Source organism: Parasteatoda tepidariorum, chromosome 8, assembly GCF_982258835.1.
Source record: "Parasteatoda tepidariorum strain Cologne lab strain chromosome 8, Ptep-v5.0, whole genome shotgun sequence".
Lineage (NCBI taxonomy): Eukaryota > Metazoa > Arthropoda > Arachnida > Araneae > Theridiidae > Parasteatoda > Parasteatoda tepidariorum.
In genome coordinates, this window is record NC_141762.1 from 90,988,987 (window position 1) to 91,002,768 (window position 13,782).

General features: G+C 30.6%; 2 protein-coding genes across 2 annotated transcripts; both read right to left on the reverse strand.

Moving 5' to 3' along the window:
- Positions 1-1,828: 1,828 nt before the first annotated feature.
- LOC147806532 (uncharacterized) lies at positions 1,829-2,791 on the reverse strand. The gene is made up of 2 exons (XM_087149665.1): positions 2,560-2,791; positions 1,829-2,163 (listed from the first exon to the last, which is right to left on the reverse strand). Exons 1-2 carry the CDS (start codon positions 2,789-2,791, stop codon positions 1,829-1,831), a joined length of 567 nt encoding a protein of 188 aa, XP_087005791.1.
- Positions 2,792-2,852: 61 nt separating this feature from the next.
- LOC122269501 (major centromere autoantigen B-like) lies at positions 2,853-3,221 on the reverse strand. Its single transcript, XM_043043033.2, has one exon. It carries the CDS (start codon positions 3,219-3,221, stop codon positions 2,853-2,855), a length of 369 nt encoding a protein of 122 aa, XP_042898967.2.
- Positions 3,222-13,782: the final 10,561 nt, after the last annotated feature.

Genomic DNA, 13,782 nt, shown 5'->3' on the forward strand with positions numbered 1-13,782 from the left:
TTTGGAATTATTCATTTATATTTCCGAAATATTTTATAAACATGTTTCAAATAGAGTTGTGGGAATATATTTATGGACAATGTCAACAATGACATCTACGAAAAGGTACACCAACATAGAATCGAGTTAACATGTCTTATTTACTAGTGAATTGGAATTGTATATTTGTAGTGGTAGACACGCTACAGTACTCCCCTACCAGAATTATATCTGTGATGGAATTCGATGAACAGATACCACTAGTTGATTCATTGATGTTTTTTGAGAAGCTGGTATAGCTGTATTAAGATCACATGATTTTGAGAGCTGCTATTCCATGTATCCAAGAGTTATAGTAAAAAAATATCAACCACAGGTCTCCTATTGGGTCGCTCGGAAAGTAATTTTTTTTTATTTTTTGAAGATTTCGTTTTTAGAAGATTTCGTCAGCGTTATAATCAATTACAATCAAAGCAATCAAATCGTTATAATCAAAACAATTTTATTTTATTTTATAACCGTCGTTGAACAGCCGACCCAAATTTTGGGGTTTACGACGGCCAATGTGTAACTCCGTAGCCTTGTCATTTTAAACCCAATCGAGAAGACAAGGGAACTGCTGGATCAAGTAATGGGAGAAATTTATCTTCGTGGAAGACTTTTTGATGGAACTAACCCACATTTGCGTTACATTGTGAGGAAAACCTATCACGGTTATCCTGGCGGAAAGGAGACTCTGACCCTTAATATGTCTACTACTGAGGATATTTTAAGTCAGCAGTGTGGTCGGTGCAAGCCAGATGCGAAATTCGTTCCGATCAGCAATCGTTGGAATTCGAACCCGGTTCACCTCATGGGAAGGCGAATACTCTATCCCCTGAGCCATCACGGCTCAGATAGACCTTATCGTGAATAAATATTTTATTGAATCAATGATTGTCCATTCTAATCCAATACTTTCTGCCATCTTTCTGGCAGCAGCATGATTCCATCCTCACAAAATGTTTGTACTTTTCAGGCAAAAAGTCCTCAGGCAAAAGTTCTCGTCCCCCAGTCATGAAGGGATTAAGGAAAAAGGATGCTTTTTTCAGATGTTTGAAAAGCAAATCACAGACGTCTACGTAACGGAGCAAATTTTTTCCTTAAGAGCTTTGAGACTAAACTTTTAGACTTTTCGAGTGATCAAGGACAGTTAAATATGATATATCCTTTCAGCGATCTCACGAGTTAGTTATTTGCCAGTTTGCATCATGCTTTTATTGTGTTTTCATTTGCTTAAAGTGGCATAGTGCATCTTCGTTTATCTTAATTGTACTTTTTTCATACTGGAATTTCGCAAACCAGTTTTAGCTCAGCCAATACAGACAGCTAAAAATTCAAATATGCTTTTCCCTTTTCTTATTTTGAAAGAGCACCAACTAAAAACTATATATATATATATATATATATATATATATATATATATATATATATATATATATATATATATATATATATATATATATATATATATATATTGTATATATATATATATATATATATATATATATATATATATATATATATATATATATATATATATATATATATATATATATATATATATATATATATATATATATATATTGTATATATACAGTGAAACCCCGATTTTACGTTTTCTGTCGGACTAGCGATAAAAAACGCTCGAAGCGGAATAACGTAAAATCGGGGTTAAAAAAAATCTATGGATATTTTTAAAAATTGACACCTACCAGTTAAATTAATGGAAAAAATGAGTAATCTTTACTTGCTTTTCGTTTTTAGCTACAATTTCGTATACAGCTCGCTCAATACTAACAATGTTTTGCTAATTTGCTTCTTGATTTGCAAGTAAAAAATTTTTTAAAGTTTTTATGCTTTGTATCGCTTGATCAGCTGTTGGCACGTCTTTTGTTATTTCATCTTCATCGTCATCAGCTCTATCGTCGGAATCAGGCATTAAATCACTTATGGAAGGGATTTCTGAAGTAATGATGTCTGTGTCACAGTCGATGTATGCATCATCGACTTCCGGAAGATCCTCAACTTCAGACACGCTACCTTCTTCTTCTTCCAAAACAACAGCGCTCTCCTCCTCCGATATTGAAAATCCTGCTTTATTGAATCCATTGATAATGCACTTTCGGTCGACACTGTCCCAAGCTGAAGATATCAAATAAAGAGCTTCAAGAACATAAATTTTTGCCTTAGAAGCTTTCTGAAAGTCACCAGAATCAAGAAGCATTAGAGATTTTCAAACCAGTTGCTTCCGGTAACTCTCTTTAAATGATCGTATAGTTCCTAAATCCAGTGGTTGAAGTTAGCTCGTACAGTTAGCTGGAAAAAACTCTATTCGCACGTTTTTCAATTTAAGGTTTAAATAAGCAGTGCATTGGTCTAGGAATAAAATTATGTTGCGCTTTTGAAAACTCATTTTCTTATCCAGTTTTCGAAGAAAATTTTTAAATAATGCTTGCGTCATCCATGCGTTTTTGTTTTAATCGTAATCGGTAGGAAAACTTTTGATATTTTTGAAACACCGTAGTTTCTCTGCTCTACCGATCACAAGAGACGCTAACGTTTGGCTTCCATCGGCATTTGCACAGAGCAAAACAGTCAAGCTAATTTTTAAAAGCTTTCCTCCATGGCAATTTTCACCTTTAATTGTCAATGTCTTTTTTGGCAATAGGTTGAAAAACAATCCCGTTTCGTTATTAAACATGTCACTTGAATTATAGCCCTTTAATAAATTTGGAAGAGTTTCTTCTTTCCACTGTTGCACAGTTGTCATATCCACACTATCGGATTCGCAACAGATAGATTTGAAGCATAAATTGTTCCTTTTTTTTTAATCAATCGATCCAGCCATTTGATGCACTGAAGCCTTGGAGTTTAAGCCTTTCAGCAATTTCAAGCGCCTTTTCTCTCAGGATGGATCCATTTATAGGAATCTTTGCTGCTCTGTTTTCCTTGAACCAGTTCATTAAAATTTTTTCTAACTCATCATACGGAGATGTTTTTAACGTTTTTCTCTTCTTGGCAATTTTTCCGAGTTTTTCAGCGTTTAGTTCTACTGAAGCTTCTAGCTTTAAAATCATTTGCAAAGTTGAATAAGCAGTACCCAAAGATTCAGCAAGATCAACTTTAGTGTCATGAAATTCTTTAGCTTTTTCGACGATTTCAGCCTTTTCGGCCAGAGAAAAGCATTTTCGTTTCGACATCTTCTTTCGAGAAAAGAACACGATGACTGGGGTTTCGAAAATGAGTACAAATGCTATAGCTTTCAAACTCAAACAAAACCGACTGAAAATCTCATTTGGTATGCTAGCACGGAAAAATGAGTGAAACCATTTTGAATAGAATAGAAAAAAATTTTTGATCTGTTTGTAGAAAAACGCATCAAGCGGGATTTTCATAAAAGGGGTAACGCAAAATCCGGGATTTTTTAACATTATCGGTATAGGCAATTTTCACGGATCAGCAGAAAATGACGTAAGAAGAGGGATAACGTACGAAACGGACTACGTAAAATCGGGGTTCCACTGTATATATATATATATATATATATATATATATATATATATATATATATATATATATATATATATATATATATATATATATATTGTATATATATATATATATATATATATATATTGTATATATATATATATATATTAAAAGAGCACCAACTAAAAGCTAAATCAAAATATATAGATAATGGTTATGCAACTTGAAAACAAGTTAACTGAGAAAGAAAATACTTACAAAGTCCTCTGCCACAAAAAAATAAAATAAAATAAGTAATAAATAAAAAATGCTTTCCATCTAACCCAATGTTAAATGAAGAGAGAAAACTAACAAACTAGTTTGCTCTAACTAGTACTTTTTTCGTAATATAACTGATTTATTTTGCAAAATTAATTAGTTTGCTTACGTAAAAAAAATTACGAAAGCAATATTTACTCAATAAACTGCAAATTAAATGTCGTATCATACAGTATGTGTAGAGGTAAAATTGTAAATGATTCTTCCGTAGAAATGATATGAATATTGTAATGAAAATCATTATTTTGCAATAATTTCTTCTTTAACTTGTTTTTCAGAAAGTCCAAAAGCCGACTTAGACTTCAGCTTCCACTTTGGATACCCATGGCCTACATCTTCATCTTGTCATTCACGACTGGCAAGTCTTGAAAATGGGAACCTATTTTTGAGCGTTTGAAACGTGTGGACTGTTATTTCCATGTCAGAAAATTTTGCAGTTCATACTTTCGTTTCCACACACTTAACGTCTGCTTTGACTCTTCTTTAAAATCCGAACGTAACTTCCTTTGTTCTCTTGTTGCTGACCATGGATTCAACCTTTCTACAGTTGATTCAGTTCTAGCAAATCTCACTAGATCTAAACGTCCCTCTGCCTCTAATCTCAGCACAGAACTTGTTACTTTGCCATGTTTTTTCTGACATTTGCTATGAAATTGGTACTTTTCCCGTTTTCGTGTTAAAGTCGTTCTTAGGCTTATTAACAAAATTAATTTTAAGGCTCTTAAATATCTTATTAGTTTTGATAATCACCAGGGCAATTACAAAACTCCTTGTCAGTGCGATTTTGGCTACATCGGTAAAACTAGATGCGCTTTTAAATTAAAACTTAACGAACATGATAAATACGTCCCTTATCAAGAAAATAAAAATTATCAATTGCTGCATATTGGTGGAATCTTGGGCACAAATTCAATTTCTACAATACTAAAATTATTTCCATCCCAGTCACATCAGCTCATCTTGATGTCCTGGAATCTTGATTAATTCATATGAATGTTGAATAAATGCTAATGGCATTAATTCCTCACTACCTCTTCATAGCGTATAGAAATGCATTTTATCCTGATTTGTCCCTATCGGCCACTGTGGCTTTTCTTGTTCTGTTTTTACTCTTTTATCCTCTCTCGGCTACTGTGGTTCTCCTAGTCTTGTTTCTCACCTTTATTTTTAAATTTTTCGTTGGAAACTTTACGTTTTACATTTTTATACACTTCTTCTCATTCACGTTTAGCTGGTCTTGAAAATGGGAGTCTACGTTTGCGCGCTTGAAACATATTTACTATTATTTCCAATTTGTATAATTTTTATTTGAATGAAGTTTTTAATCAAATAATATCTCATGGCTTCAGGTTTTCGAAATTATTTATGTATCTAACATCTGGTGCTCCAACGGTACATAATTTTGGTTATTAAGCAAATGTATTTGTATTTCATTAAAATGAAATAAATGTGATATTTATGTATTTAAAGTTTTGATAAATATTGCTAGTAGAAATAATGTTAATCCAAAACGATCACCAAAATATTTGATTTTTTTTGGATAGGAATGATATATTATTTATACTATCTGGTGTATGTTTAAATTTTTTTTCTGATTCAAAAGGTAATGTAGAAATGCATCAAACCTCTGAGTGGTCACCTCATTCGTATTTTCTTTACCTTTTCATATCCCCCTGCAAGTCTTTTCGATATCATTTACTACAATCAATATCATCTGTCCACAATTCGTTTACATGCTGCCAACGAAATCATAAGAAATGTTGATAAATTGATACAATTGTATCGAAGTACGCGATGAAGAAAGCTTCTTTCCTTCTGAAATCAATAAGAAATGCTCTAAAAGGTAAGTTTTGTTCTCAACAATAATAAATTCCATGTTCAAAAGTGAGGTAAGAGAATTATTTAATTTTTCCTAAACTGTCGATAATCGCGAAAATTTCCATACGCGTCACATACCAAGGGAAAGAAAGTGTTATTTAATTATCATATTACGATGAAAAATATAACAATAACATCACTTTTATTTTTTTCGTGTTGAGTCCATTTCCTTAGACACGCATTTTAAGCTGTGTCCATTTTCTTATAAACACGCATTTAAAGCTGTGTCTATTTCCTTAAACGCGCACTCCGAGCTATGTCCATTTCTTTAAACACTCAATTCGTACTGTGTCCAATTTCTTAAACACGCATTTCGAGCTGTGTTCATTTCCTTAAACACGCATTACGAGCTGTGTCCAATTTCATAAACACGCATTTCGAACTATGTCCATTTCCTTAAACACGTATTTCGAGCTGTGTCCATTTCTTTAAACATGCACTTCGAGTTGTGTCCATTACTTTAAACACGCATTTCGAGCTGTGTCCATTTCCTTTAACACGCATTTCGTGCTGCTTCCACTCTCGTAAACAAGAATTTCGAGCTGTGCCCCGATTTACAATCTCATCGACAATGCATATTAAATATATATTAAAAAAAAAAACAAATAACAAAAATAGTATAATTATGTTGTCTATTTAAAAAAAATAAATTAAATTATTTAGTAAATAAATGATTAATTATCTAGAATCTTCAAGTTGTATCATTTAGCGAATCTATAAAGTAAATATTTTGTTAAGTAATTACTTACTCCATTACCGCTTTGCAAAAGTACTTTACGACTAACTGCTCAACTGAAATATGCCATTCAATAGCTGTAAATGATTTCTTTAATCTTCGAAGATGCTTTATTGATAACCCCCCGATGACAATGCAATTAAGTCTTTCATATTTCTCACGTTGCATTCTCCTTTTTCTTGCTCATTAAGGGTCCATTTTTAATGACTGCGTTCGTATAATATGTTTCTTTTCTTTAAAAAAAACTGTCCTTGTTTATAAAAAAGCATTTTTTAAACGAATATAATCATTTTAAAATTGCTTCTACTAGGTTTTCTTCATTTATTTTTCCTAATTTTTTAATATTTTTAACATTACACATTTTAAAGAAGAATAATTAAGCTTCATAATGTTGTTAAGTTTGTACTTTTATTAGTGGAAACTATTTTAGAGAATAAGGAATTTTTAAAAAAAAGAATGGTTAGCTTTCATAATGGTTTTAAAAATACGTTTAATTTAAAAGATTGAATTTTATTTACTCATTTTTCTAATAATAATTTTTTTACATAGTAATCCCTTTGTCGCAAATGATTTTAAAAATAAAATAAAATTAAATCAGATTAAAACTAATTTAATGAGAATAATATATGTTTAAGTTTATATCTTAAAAAATATAAGCAAGTCTGTTAAAAAAAGAAAACAATACACAAAAATCATGTCAGTTATAACTTAAAATACTGCCAAGAGATAGAATGTAAAATATAAGTGATAAACAATTATTACAAAAAGGAAGCTAAGTTGGCATAAATATTTATTATTTTGCCAATCATTTCTTTACATTATACAACTTCTTCTTTAAATAAAGCTAATATTTTTATATTTTGATGAATGCTATGAAAATGCTTACAAATTGAAACAAAAATCCAAATGCTTAATCGAAGAAATTATTTCGCAAATTCACTGATAAAATGCTTGAGTTTTATTATTGAAATACTAAGTTTTAAAATGGTTCAAATATATATTTATTACTTGATGTAAGTATAATCACATCATGAATTTTTAAATTAAAAATAGAAATAATATTATAAGAACAAAATTTAATCCTATATTTAAAAAAAAGTTAAATCCAGAGAAAAACTATGTACTCTCCTCTTAGTAAGTGGTAAAAAACTACAACCTCGTGAGGAGGAGAAAAAGGGATAAATATATGAGGGACTTTCATGAAACCCATTCAGGAAACCAAACTTACACACAAAAAATGTTTTTTTTATGTTGAATCAAATAAAAAAAAGGTTCAAGTCTATAGGACTAGCTGCTTAGAAATATTAATGATTTTATGTACAAAAAGTGCAATACATATTAACACAAATGGTATTGCTATCGAGAAAAGTCCCGCAGTGGACTTATCGTTAAGACGCGGTTCCCAGCAGATCACCGAAGTCAAGCATCACTGGCTGCGGTCAGAGTGCGGGTGGGTGACCACTTGGATCAGTCTGCGTAGGGATCGAGGGTGTGCGGTATTGGTCCGCGTTAAACTGTTCTACCGTAAAGTGCTCGAGCTCGCGTGCAGGTCGTCGGGCTACCGAAGCGGGGGTGCCATCCCCTCTGCAGAGGATCAAAATTGTAATGGCATGTCTTCGGATCATCCTCAGGTATGTTTCCCATACCGTCGCCAATAGCCCATTGTGCAGCTCTAGTGTGACGTAAATGAACAACAACAACAGCTATCAAGACAAATAAAATATTAATGTTTTCTATCACTATCTTATCACTATGAATTTTGTATCTTTGTTTACTTATACCTATTTATACGCATCTGATATTGCCAGCTAGACAAATGAAGTATTGTTTTGTATGTGTTTTTATGACAAATTTATGAGACCATGCTCTAAGTCAAAAAAGCACTTTTTATGCATAAAAACCTATGCAACTTCAAAACTATTAGTCTTATTGACAAGTGTTTTTTCTCATTCAACTTAGCGTGAAAAATACTTATGATATAATACTTCATTTGTCTGAATGACAAATTGACAAGTGTAAATAGGTCCAAGTTAACTATGCTTCCAATTTGTTTGTCCTATAATCTCAAACATGGTTTTGTTCGTCTGAAGTTAAAAGGCATCAGATACAATCTCTCATTTATCTTGATAGCAATCTTTAAATTTCCATCTCTTCTTCGTAGGGCACTGGGCCCATGTCCAAGTGTTTGTCGGTTCGATCCCAAAACGGTCGAAGACTCCCCGTGAAGTAAATGGTGGCTGATGCACGTTAAATCTGTCGAGTCGCTAAGTCCTCCATGTTCCCATGACATGTCAATACCTCTGGGGATACTGATCCAGGAGTTTCCTTGTCTTCTGGATTGGTTCAAAATTACAAGGCTACGGAGTTGAACATTAGTAGTCGTAAATCCAAAATGTTCAACGACGTATATATATATATATATATATATATATATATATATATATATATATATATATATATATATATGCCTTGCAGCGTGATTTCATACTTGAAATAAGGCAGTTCATCATTTCCTGTGACAATTGGTCTGAATTGTCCTGTGGTAATTTTATACCTTCTGACTCCAACAAGTGTTACGCACGATCATGCGTGTATATTACAATTGCAGAATGGTTATTTTTGTGTATTGCACCAATGTATGTACATATCAAATTTCATTAAAATCGATCCGGTAGTTGAAGAGATAATCGACCTAGTCTGCAAATTCTCTTAATTTCTTACAAGTGTACCATTTTCAATCAAAGATGAATGATAAATGATTTTCAAATCAAAGATAAATGATAAATGATTTTCAAATCATAATACATGGTATTCAAACTAAAGAAAAATGATAAATGATTTTCAAATCAAAGATGAATGATAAATGATTTTCAAATCAAAGATAAATGGTATTCAAACTAAAGAAAAATGATAAATGATTTTCAAATCAAAGATAAATGATAAATGATTTTCAAATCAAAGATATATGGTATTCAAATTAAAGAAAAATGATAAATGATTTTCAAATCAAAGATAAATGGTATTCAAATTAAAGAAAAATGATAAATGATTTTCAAATCAAAGATAAATGATAAATGATTTTCAAATCAAAGATAAATGGTATTCAAACTAAAGAAAAATGATAAATGATTTTCAAATCAAAGATGAATGATAAATGATTTTCAAATCAAAGATATATGGTATTCAAATTAAAAAAAATGATAAATGATTTTCAAATCAAAGATAAATGGTATTCAAATTAAAGAAAAATGATAAATGATTTTCAAATCAAAGATAAATGATAGATGATTTTCAAATCAAAGATAAATGGTATTCAAACTAAAGAAAAATGATAAATGATTTTCAAATCAAAGATGAATGATAAATGATTTTCAAATCAAAGATAAATGGTATTCAAATTAAAGAAAAATGATAAATGATTTTCAAATCAAAGATAAATGGCATTCAAATTAAAGAAAAATGGTATTCAAATTAAAGAAAAATGATAAATGATTTTCAAATCAAAGATAAATGGTATTCAAACTAAAGAAAAATGATAAATGATTTTCAAATCAAAGATGAATGATAAATGATTTTCAAATCAAAGATAAATGGTATTCAAATTAAAGAAAAATGATAAATGATTTTCAAATCAAAGATAAAAGGTATTCAAATTAAAGAAAAATGATAAATGATTTTCAAATCAAAGATAAATGATAAATGATTTTCAAATCAAAGATAAATGATAAATGATTTTCAAATCAAAGATAAATGATAAATGATTTTCAAATCAAAGATGAATGAAATGATAATAAAATGTTTTACTAAGACTCGATGGATTTTATTTTCATTTATTTATTTATTATTATTATTATTTATTTATTTGAAAATCTAAAAAAACGTTTTATAAATGAGTTCAAAAATACCATTGATCTCTTAAATATCACTTGGAATCCTATTTTCTATATTTTACAAAAATTCTATATTTTCCATAAGTACTCAACTTTTTGTTAGAAAATCAAAAAGGACTGCGTAACTGAAAGTCATTGTTCTTTTCTTTATTATTAGAGATATATTCTAATAATAGTTTAAAAGAGCCATGGATAGATAATATCAGTTACAGAAATATCGTTTAGTCCATTTGGAATCTATTTTAATCACAGTTTCAAAGAGAGCCATAAAACGTGTCAGGTAAACAGAGGAGCGCAACCCTCTGAGTTACATATGGCTTCCTGTCCGGTTTCGACTTCCAGCTAAAGTTACACACACAAAGTTAACAGAGTCCATCAGAAGAAATACGATTGCTTATCTTCTTTGGAAAGTGGTCAGGAAGCCGGATTGTCCCGGGAGATTTGGCTCTTGACAAATGAGGCAACATTAAAAGCAAGGGATGGAGGTCATGGAACACTGGTAGAAGAATTTGCTCCGTGTCAGTACTGTTCCCGGAGAACACGAGTCCACTGGGAATCTTCCCAGTAGATGGCCCATTTCATGTTCTTTTAATCCGAATCTTAGAGAGTCCAATAGATAACTTATTTTTTGGCTCAGTCAACCTATTCGTTCTGAAGTGAAGTTTTTGTGGGGAATTGACCGTGGTAATTACAGGATTCGCTGGGATGGGCATCGTGATTGCTCTGTGCATCGATGTATTGATAAACACATACGGTCACTGGCCAAATTATTAGACGCACTTTTAGAGCCTTAGTAAAATCTTAATTATCAGGTGCTACTATACAGCTTTATTATTTTTACGCGACTGAAACCGGTTTGCACTTGTTTACGTTCGTGTATCTATTGGTTAAATTAGACGATGTACAATATAAATTCGACGATAGAATGAATTAAACGATATATTATATAAATATAGACTATTTATTATATCAGGTATTATATTAGTATATTATAATAATTAGCCCAAATTATCAGACGCGCTGTAGTTTTTTAATAATTACATGTTTTGCACGAGTTTATATGCAATACTTTTATATTTAAAAATGCATGTAATGGGTTTTTATTACGGAGATTTTTCATATACTTCCCATTTGTATTTATTTTTAACGTATTTTATTACAATGTTAACCAATTGTTCCAATGTTAACCAATGAGGGTAAACAAGTGCTAACCGGTTTCATCCGCGTAAAAGCAATACAGCTGTATACTATCACCTGATAATTAAAATTTTAAATAGAATCTTATAGTGCGTCTAACAATTTGGCCAGGGACTGTAAGTTTGAGAAAGAGCTATAATTTATTTAAAATTTTCAGCTAATTATGGCAAAGTGCACAAACAAAATAGTGAGCGTCCTGAATACGGTTTGACCTATTTGACCTGTTCTTGCGCTAAGATTTAGTTTTAATGGTTCGAAAGCCAAACCTTAAATATAATAAAGTATTTAATGCAGAAAATGTTTTAAGTTGTGAAACCAGAAGCAAAAATGTACTTTCTCTGAATTAACATACTTATTTACCGATAGATATGGATTCTTGACTCCCAAAATAGGTGGTAGGGTAACCGCAATTTTATTCCATTTTATATCCGTCGTTGAACAGCCAACCCAATTTTGGGTTTACGATTATTAATGATCAACTCTGTAGCCTTGAAATTTTGAACCCAATTCGGAAGACAAGGAAACTCCTGAATCAATATCCCCAAAGGTATGATTTGTTATGAAAATATGGAGGACTTCGTGACAGATTTGACGACAGATTTAACGTGCATCAATCATTAGTTACTACATGGGAAGTCTTCTACAGGCGGGGATCAAACCCACGACCTCTTGGACATGTGACCAGTGCCCTACCAAACAGGCTATCCCGGCCTGGTAACAGCAATTTGGAAAATATGGTTTAAACAATTCGGTCAGGAAAGTGGTCAAAAATTTGAATTCCTTAATGTTAATTTCAATTTATGCGTATTTCGCCAAAATTAATTATATAAAACTATAAAAATTGCTTATTCATAGATAATTCAAAGTAACAATTATGTTTTATACTTATTTATTTTATGTTAATTTAATTATCTTATTTAAATAATATTTTTATGCTATATTATTTAAATTATAATATTTATATCACATTATTTGCATTACATTATTTATATTATTTATCTAACTAAAGTTCGAAAAAATGCGAATAATAAGGAAAAATTTGAAAAGAAAAATTAAGGAAAAATTTGAAAAGAGTTTTTTAAATAGTTCTTACTAATTTAAAATTTAAAAAAATATGACTCTTTCAGACGAAAGTGAAGTTTTTGTTCGGATGAAGAAAAAAAATGAAGCAAACATTAAGGGGTCCAAATTTTTAAACGCTCTTCTGCTTAATCGTTGAATCTTTCATAAAATTAGGTTTACTCATAGAAAGTACATTTTTGTGTCATATATCGTAACTTAAAACTGTCCATGAGGAATTAATTGAATGTCGGTTATGTATTTTAAAAATGTATAAATCACATGATGTGTTCCAACTTTCAACACAACCCAGTGAATTCAAAAATGTAAATCCGTGGTTGAAGTGTTGAGCCACTGATACATTGTAAAATTGTCATAAAAGCACAATGAGTAGGAGATAAAACTTGTTGTTAGAATATAAGATTTAGTGAGAGAGAACTTAGTACTTCAGTAGATTAGAGGATATATCCTTATCCTTATAGCCCTTTAACCACACTGAGAAAAAAGAGCATTATCCAAACTACAAGAATATGTTAAAATTTTCCCTTTTCTAGCTCTATGAGAACACCAAAAAACTCACCTATTTTTAACGAAGCGCTTTGGCAGTGCCCATTGGGCTAGACTAGGCCATGGCCTGGGGCCTCCAATGATTAAGAGCCCCCTTAAAAATTTTTTTGAAAATAAATTTTAAAAAATTAAGAAAAACAATGATTTAAAAAAATCAATTTCAAATATATATTAATAAAATACGATAATTTTTTTACATAATTATTACATAATTTCTTACGTATTTATTTATTACTTATTTTAGTTATTATTTATAAGTATTATTATAGTTTATGTATTATAATATTCATCAATGTTTTTCAAGTTCAAATTTGTCCTTTTGATTTGCGTGTGAAAAAATTGAAAGCAGTACTATAGCGAGCTGAGACTTGTTTAAACAAGAAGCAAAGAATTAAATGTTGTTGACATTATTGAGACGTTTTAAATGAAAAAGAAGTTATTTAGTGCCTCAACTGAAGTGTCTCATAATTTTTTTAGTGTTTTATAATTATTCAGTGTCCGTAATTCTATTTGATCAATAAATAAGTGCAAAATATTTTACTAAAAGCTAGGTGTTTGTTTGTTGTTTTATATACTCCAGAAAAAACTCATACAACTGGTCACTTTCAATGAAATTTTATACATTGA